Source organism: Vicia villosa, linkage group LG4 (genome assembly GCF_029867415.1).
Source record: "Vicia villosa cultivar HV-30 ecotype Madison, WI linkage group LG4, Vvil1.0, whole genome shotgun sequence".
Classification (NCBI taxonomy): Eukaryota; Viridiplantae; Streptophyta; class Magnoliopsida; order Fabales; family Fabaceae; genus Vicia; species Vicia villosa.
This window is the reverse complement of record NC_081183.1, coordinates 149,038,468-149,047,263: the sequence shown is the minus strand read 5'-3', so window position 1 is coordinate 149,047,263 and position 8,796 is coordinate 149,038,468. Positions and strand designations below refer to the sequence as shown.

At 37.7% G+C, this 8,796-nt stretch overlaps 1 protein-coding gene across 1 annotated transcript; it reads left to right on the top strand.

Annotated features, from left to right (window-relative positions):
- Positions 1 to 670: 670 nt before the first annotated feature.
- Positions 671 to 2,341, top strand: LOC131595468 (probable aspartic proteinase GIP2). The gene has a single exon (XM_058867818.1). It carries the CDS (start codon positions 851 to 853, stop codon positions 2,084 to 2,086), a length of 1,236 nt encoding a protein of 411 aa, XP_058723801.1. The 5' UTR covers positions 671 to 850; the 3' UTR covers positions 2,087 to 2,341.
- The last annotated feature ends 6,455 nt before the right edge of the window (positions 2,342 to 8,796 follow it).

Sequence of the window (8,796 nt, the reverse complement as noted above, 5' to 3'; positions counted from 1 at the left end):
GTATAAATTTTTCACATTTGAATATCATATTGTATCACTTATATAAGATAATAAGGATAAAAATGTAAATTATTAATAAAATCCCTCCTCTCCCCTCTTGAACCAAACATATTTCTAATTAAAATCCCTCCCTTTCCCTCCCCTCCCCTCGTTTGAACCAAACACCTATCTAATTAAAAAAATCCCCTCACCTCCCCTCCCCTTCCCTCCCCTCCATTAAAATCTCTCTCCTCCCCTCCCCCTCATTTGAACCAAACAGACCCTTAGAGATAATGGGTCATGCCCTTTCTTTTATTCTTTCTTATCCGTGTGTGTCATAAGCAGAATCAGATAGAGTAATACATATCATCGGATTTAAATCATTTATCATCCCACCATTAAAACAAATCAGATTAGGTACAATCATTATCGCGTGCAGTCAACAGTCTGTAACCGCCAGATCCAACGATTCAAATTTAGACTTTAATTTTTGCATAATACAAAATATAAGATTAAAACAAGAACCGTTTGATATTAATCAAACAGCCTCAAACTTTCTAACAAGTGAACATAACCATAGTACAAAAGTATACAACTGGTGTCGCAAGTCGCAACTTTTATTGAAGAGATAAGCACGTTAGCATCACAGAGTGTTATCGAGTCAGCAAAACAAGAACCTCACACAAAACAACAAAAACACAAACAACTTATAATAATTCATTATTTTCTCCAAACCCTTATCCATTCCCAACCAAACAACCTTATTTTTCAACCAAACCGCGGCGACACACCGCCGATTCAACTCCCATTCCTTTTTCCAACCAACAAACACAACTACTTCCATTCTCTTTCCTTCTTCTTCAATTCTTCCATGGCTTCTCTCTCTATTTTCCTTCCCCTCTTTTTCTCTCTCCTCTCCGTTACTTCTTCCTCCCCAAATTCCCTCCTCCTCCCCATCACAAAAGACACCACAACACAACAATACTTAACAACGATTTCTCATGGTACACCTTTTGTTTCCACCAACGTTGTTGTTGATCTAAGTGGTTCAGGTTTCTGGCTTGATTGTTCTTCCAGAAAATCATCTTCTTCTCTCCGTACAATTCCTCACCGTTCTCTTCAATGTCTCGCCGCAAAAAGCCACTCTCAAACATGGCCTATAGATCAAGATCAAGACTCCCCTTGTGAAATTCTTCCCAAAAACACCATCACAGGTAAATCAGCAACTGAAGGAGTTCTTGTAGAAGATGTTATGAAACTGAAGTCAACCAAAGATTCAATTTTTGACTTTTTATTTACCTGTTCATCTTCTCTTCTGTTGAACGGTTTATCAAATGATGCTAAAGGCATTGTTGGGTTTGGTAGATCTAGAACTTCTTTCTCATCACAGTTTTTCAATTCAGTTAATTCACAAAGAAAAATCACTTTTTGTCTCTCTTCTTCTTCTGGGGTAGTTCTACTTGGTCAAAACAACGTTTTAGAATCTGAAATTTTCAGATCTTTAACGTTCACACCACTTGTCACCAACCAAAACAATGAATATTTCATCAACGTTAACTCAATCAAAATCGGTGGCAAAAAGGTTTCTTTCAACACTCCATCTTTGTCTCAAAAGGGTTCTGGTTATGGTTATGATGGAACTAAGCTGAGTTCTGTTGTGCCTTATACAACCATGCAAAGTTCAATCTATTCAAATTTCAAAAGTGCTTTCTTAAAAGCTGCTTTATCTATGAACATGTCTAGAGTTGCTTCATCAGTGTCTCCGTTTGATGTTTGTTTTGATTCTAGAGGAGTTGATGAGTCACAAAGTGGTCCTATTGTGCCTGTTGTTGATTTTGTGCTGCAAAGTGAGATGGTGAAATGGAGAATTCATGGAAGAAACTCAATGGTGAGAGTGAATGATGATGTAATGTGTTTGGGAATTTTGGATGGTGGTGATGAGCAGAAGAATCCTATTGTAATTGGAGGGTATCAAATGGAAGATGTTTTGGTTCAACTAGATTTGGATAGTTCTATGGTTGGATTTAGTTCTTCACTTTTGATTAAGGATTCTAGTTGTTCTAAATTTAGATTTGGGTCAAAGGATATTCAGTTTCAATCTAGTTGAAGAAATTACTATGGTTAGAAATTATAATATAATAGAGGAGACATATCAATATCATATAGGTTTTTTGTTAGGTTATGGTGAATTGTGAGAAGTATTCTCAGTTTTGTAATCACTTTTTTTGGTGTATGTGATGTGAATATGGCCTTGGAATTTTTGGTTAAGTGCTTTTTGATATTGGAATTGAATTATTCCTTCTAATTGTAAGCTTTATTTTATCAATTATTTATCAAATAAAAAGGTTGATGGGTTGAGTTATCTTGTTGGGAGTACTTGATTGGTTGATTGTTATCTTGTATGGTTGGTTATGGTTAACATTTAATATTTTTTTGGTTAAAGTTTTATTATTAAATAATACAATATTTAAGGTCTAATTTAAGATGAATTTTTATATTAATTTTTTTATATTATTTTTTGAGTTTAATGGATATAGTATAAAATAGTTTTACACAATTATTTAATAAGAAGCTGTTCTTACTTCTTATGCATAATAATTATGCATAGTAATTAAATTAAAAAAATTTATTTTTTCATGTTTAAAATGTGTGAGTTTAGAATTATGTGTGACAAAAAAAAAAGCATCTTATCTTCTTTCTATCAACATCTCTTATTCTATTATTTGAAAAACTTCTTGTTCTATTATTAAATGCCATGAGTAATGTAAAAAAAGAGGAAGCATATATTATAGAATATCTCATTTTTATTCCTTCGTGTCCGTCCGTGTCTTTTTTTTAAATGAAGATGCATTGACACAAAAAACTGTTACAAGGGACAGGGGGGACCAAACCAAAACCCTATCAAGAAGATACAAATCTAAAGAACGACATACCTAACCGGTTCTTAACAAAATCAACCCTTAAGAAAGGAGGAATAGAGGAAAAAAGAGCATAGTCAGGTAAAGATAGCCCATGAGTAGCGAGGGCATCTGCACAACTGTTGCCTTCCTTAAAAATATGCGAAACCATAAAATTCCATTTAGTAATTATATCTATACAATTCAACCATCTATTCCTAATATGCCAAGGAACTTTGAGCGGAGAGTTGAAAGCCTTGACAACTGCTGTCGAGTCCGTCTCCAACCAAATGTTATTCCAATTTCTCGCAAAGGCGAACTCAATTGCAAGAATAGCACCATAGAGTTCGGCCGTGAGAGAGTTGGCTTCACCCAAACCAGAAGCGAAGGCTCCCAAAAAAATACCATCACTGTTTCTAACTATACCTCCACAACCAGCAAGACCCGAAGAAATAGCAGCGCCGTCACAGTTAATTTTAATCCACTCTTTAGGAGGGGGTTTCCAAATAACCTCCAAAATGTTTGGCTCTCTAGGCGGACGAATATTAACATTAAACCTCTTGATAATAACAAAATCTTCCATATTAACAAAAGAGGTAGCAGTAGAACTGTTCCCCGCCATGGAAGTTGCAGCATGAATATAAGAGATGGAAGATTCAACCGAACAGAAAATGTTTTGAAATCTAACCTTGTTCCTTGCCGTCCAAATAGCATTGAGAAGGAGGATGAAAGCCGCCGTTGAAACTATTTTGCATTGGGCCGCAGCAGTCCTTCGACAAATGTTCCAGATATCGGCCCAACCGGAGATTGGGAAGGAAAGATTAAGTTTAGTTTGCAGCCATTTCCAAAGAGAAGAAGCATAAGCACAGTCAAAAAAAAGATGTTGATCAGTTTCTTCATCCGCGCCGCATAAGACACATTTGGAAGCCATAGAGAAATTCCTACGTTTCCATTGTTCATCCGTAGGCACCTTTCGATGCAAAAGTCTCCAAACCATACAAGATTTTGATGGAGGAATTGTTTTGGCCCATATCCACCTCCACCACTCTTTCTTATTGCCTTTGTGCCGTTTAAACTCATAAGCAAGAGAAACCGGTAAATCTCCAAACTGAGATTTAGTCCATATTCTCCGATCTTGCGGACTATCTAAAGGGATGTAGCACTTAGATATTTGCAATTGTAAAGAGGGAGGAATAGGAGTGTCAGCTTTTGAAAAGTCCCATTTGCCATTAACGATTATCCTGCTGACTTTTTGATCCGAAATTGACATAGGATCGTCGAAGCTTCTAAAAAGCGGATCACCACTCCAATTATCAAACCATAAGCTGATATCTGCACCGTTGCCCAGGAACCAAGAAGAATTTGCAAAAACAGTTGGCACCTCCGATTTGACGCTGGACCAAATGGAAGAGAATATATGATGCTTAATGATCCTATTTTTTCTCAAAACTCTCTGTCTCATAAGGACAGCCCAAGAATCCGACGACGTAAGAAGCTCCCAGGCCAGCTTGAGATTTAAGGCTTCATTAATCTTAAAAATCGATCTCATCCCAAGCCCGCCCTCAACAATAGGGAGACACATATCCTTCCAAGCAACAGCAATTACCTTTCTTTTAGAGGACTCACCGCTCCAAATGAAACACTTAATTGCCCTCTCAATACGACGGATAAGCGAAACCGACCACGAATATATGGACATGCTATGAAAAAGCATCCCTTGAATAGAGGATTTCACTAACTCCACCCTACCAGCAAAGGATAAAAGGGAGCCTTTCCAAGCTGACAGTTTGCTAATGAGCTTGTCTGCTATGGGCTGTAAAACGGAAACAGTCGGTTTGCCTTTGAAAATAGGGACGCCCAGATAAGAGAACGGTTGAGAGCCTAACTTGAAACCGGATAACGCAGCCATAATATTCAGCCTGGACACTGACATAGCTCCTCCAAAAATGAAAGATTTATTACAATTCACCACTTGACCCGAGACAGCGGCATAAGCTTGAAAAACAGAGATGAGATTTTTGACATTAGAAATTTTGCCTTTACAAAAAATGAGCACATCATCCGCATACAGAATGTGAGACGGCACCAGAGAAGTATTAGGCCCTTTGATAAGATCCAGCTTGTGAGAGGAGACTAATTGTTGGATCAGCCTGCTAAGAACTTCTTCAGCCAGACAAAAAAGCAGCGGGGACAGCGGATCACCTTGCCGAACACCGCGAGAGCACTTGAAATAACCACTAAGAGCACCATTGATATTGATGGAAAGATTGGCAGAATTAAGAATATTGCAAATCCAACCACAGAAAGTACTATTGAATCCAAAATTATGAAGGACTCTCAGCAAGAAATTCCAATCGAGCGTGTCAAAAGCCTTTGCAATGTCCACCTTGAATGCCAAGTTCCCACACCAAACCTTTGAGTCAAGCATATTAAAAGCTTCCGAAGCTAAACCAATACAGTCGTGGATATGCCTCCCATGGATAAAACCCCTTTGCTCCGGAGAAATAAGAGAAGGCATGATAGTCGCGAGCCTATCCGCAATAATCTTGGAGATAAGCTTGAACTTGAAGTTGGAAACCGCTATTGGCCGGAACTGATCAAGAGAATTAGCACCTGTAACTTTAGGGATAAGGATAAGAGTATTAGAGTTGAAACCCGGCATCACCCATCCAGAAGAAAAGAATTGAAAAACAGCCCTTGACACGTCGCCCTTGATGATTTCCCAATATGTTTGGTAGAAAACCGCTCCAAAACCGTCTGGGCCCGGTGCACTATCTTTATTTAAATTAAAAACCGCAGCCTTAATTTCCTCCATAGAAGACATCAACGTAAGAATGGCATTGGTATTGTCGTCCACCAGGAGAGGGATAGTATCATCCACCACTTTAAAGTCCTGCACAAGAGCATTGTTAGTGGAAAAAAGATTTTCAAAATAATTAACAGCATAAGTCGTAATATCCTTAGAATCAGTTAGCATGGTGTCTCCATCTCTAAGCATAGATATGGGCCGAAATTTTTGCTTGATCTTGGAAATGCGGTGAAAATAACCAGTATTTCGATCCCCCTCTAGCTGCCATTTGATTCTTGCTTTTCCCCTCCAGAAAAGCTCTTCCATGACTAAGGCCTTAGTAAGAAAATCTAGGGCTTCGATCTCTTGCTTTTTGAGGTTCTCGTTACTGCCATCAGTTTGGATAAGGTCTTGGACATATTGAAGTTTGTCTTCAGCAACTCTAACGTTATTGGTGACATTCCCGAAGATATTTCTATTCCAGCTTCTAAGATCTCTTTTCAGCAATTGGAGCTTTTTATTAAGAACAAACATTGGACAGCCAATATTCTCTTGGGACCACACCGATTCAATGAGGGTTCTGCACTGATCATGCAGCGTCCAAGCACTCAAGAATTTGAATTGAGCAACCGACTTACTTGAGTTAATGTGAAATTCCAACAGTAGGGGATAGTGGTCAGAACAGACTTTGGCCAAGGTGGACACGGTTAAACGGCTGCAAGAGTCAATCCAACAGAGGTTCCCAATGCACCTATCAAGTCTTCTTTCAACCGACATCGGAAAATCTCGTTTATTAGACCAAGTGAATTTCGCTCCAATGGTAGGAAAATGTATGAGATTATTAGAATCAGACCAATTCTTCAATTCAGACATAGGTTTCTTGGCAGGGCTATTCCTACCTCTGTGCTCATGAGCACCAACAATAGAGTTGAAGTCTCCAAGGAAAGACCAAGGACAAATATGGGCAGATTGTAAGGTGTTGAGATCTTTCCAAAGTTCCCTCCTTTTAATGATATTAGTAGAAGCATAAACTACAGCTACTGCCATCAGAACATTGTCAAAAGAGAAAGAGAAAGCAAAGAATTGATCAGATTCAGAGATAATATTAGGACATAAATCTAAGCTGCAGAAACCCCAAAGGGAGGGATGCACCAAATTATTTATAGAGAAAGGTTTGAATCCTAGTTTATGGAACCAATTAGCAGGAAAATTTGCAAAATCCATTTTCGGCTCAGCAATGAATAAAAAGTCTGGTTTGTGAAGATTAATCAGTCTCTTTAAGGCTAATCTAGAAGGAGCATTAGCCACACCCCTAATGTTCCAAGTAATCAAATACTGCTATACTAGTAGAAAGGGATACTCAAGTCAATTAATTAGCCAAGTAATCAAATACTGCTATACTATACATATGGTGCGACGGTAGAGGTATAGAAATTTAAACAGATCTAAATAAAAATTGTAAATATATTTAAAACATTTAAAATAAAATAAAAAATTATTAGCCGTGTTTAAATATTATTTTATATTAGTGTTTTGTATCGATCAAAAGCCTAATAAAAGAAAGTTCACATACAATTTAGGTCCAAAACGTTTGCACCAACTCTCATGAGTAAAAGATTTCACGTGATAAAAAAAGTATGATTCAAATACAATCTCACTTTCACATCAATTTTGATTCTTTCACTGATTTATGAATATGAATGTTAATCTTCCAGACCATTTTTTGTCTGTCATACTAAAAGTTTACTCCGTCGTACCAAGATTTTGTTCCACTATTAACTAAACAACTCTGCCTTCTCAACAGAACAACGACGTCGTCTGTGGGAATCGTCTCCTTATTCCTTATTCTTATGAATTTTCATAATCAGATCTGTCTAATTTGAGTTATGAAAGTTGTAATGAACATGCTAAGTTGAAGACCGCATCCTTCGATCCTGCTTCCCATAGTACTTTTGTCCTTTTAACGTCGAATCATCTTCGTTCCTCGTCGTTGATTCGGTCTGCCAGAGGCAACTTGGCCATAAATAGCATCCATCACGAAGAAATATGTAGATTGAGAAGCGACTGGAAGATAGAACGATGTTAGAGTTTCAAGACCACGAAAGAATGAATGGAACTCCTAACGCAAAATTTCCAATGGTCGTAACTGCCACCATAGCCAATCATTCGGTGGCAGGGATCCTCATTGACAACGAAATCTTCAAGAAATTAGAGTTACGTATGCAAGATTTGAAGCCCAATGAAGGCAATAACATATTAACATTCAATAACTCCTCAACTCAACCATGTGAAATGATAGATCTATTAGTTTTTTTGGACAAAAGGAAAGACAAAAGGACCGTAGACGTGACTTTGATTTATTGATGTCAGATTTATTTATTAGTTTTTTTGTCAATTTTCACTTATAGAATAATATGTTGAGAACTCGCCCTAGGGGCAATAAAGACTCAACTATTGCCTCAGTGAGACATAAACATCAATGTAAGATTTGCATCGATCAAGCTAACAACCTTTTAAAAAGTTGAAGGAACCAAATTATATTTTTTAAAGTTATGGGACTAAAATGAAATCGGAGTACAAGATGCAGGACGGAAAAATATATTAAACCTAACAAATAATATTCAGATAATTGGCTTCTTTTGGGCAGATATCTGCAGTCTGCACATAAAGTTTTAGGTCCCTGAAATCATAAGACTTCCATAAAAAGAGAAGTCAAACGTTAAATCAAGGTACACACAGTTTTACCCTAAATACCTCCACTATCATCGAGTATTGAGCTAGGCCAAACTTGGAGTACGTCTACAAATTCCCAAAAATCACTCCCAAAACTAACCTCTCACCCGCGTGAGCAACTCTGTGTTTTGGGAACGCTTGTCAACCTTTCACCACATCAATTAATCAATGATATACATGGTAAGTTGGGGAATAAAACGACGTAGAACTCCAACCGTCCATGTCGATTTGTGGCGAGTGAGGTCATCAAGGGTAAATGACTGTGATGATGGATTTAATGCGTCTCAGTTGCACCAGGGAACATCGTTTCCGCCACTAGCGATTGAGACGCTCCATAACTTCCATTTATATATTGAATAAGTCTCACTTTTGACGATTTCCATGCCAAATGGAGAAACC

Coding starts and splice junctions, on each gene's coding strand:
- LOC131595468 (XM_058867818.1), top strand. CDS start 851: ATGGCTTCTCTCTCTATTTTCCTTCCCCTCTTTTTCTCTCTCCTCTCC.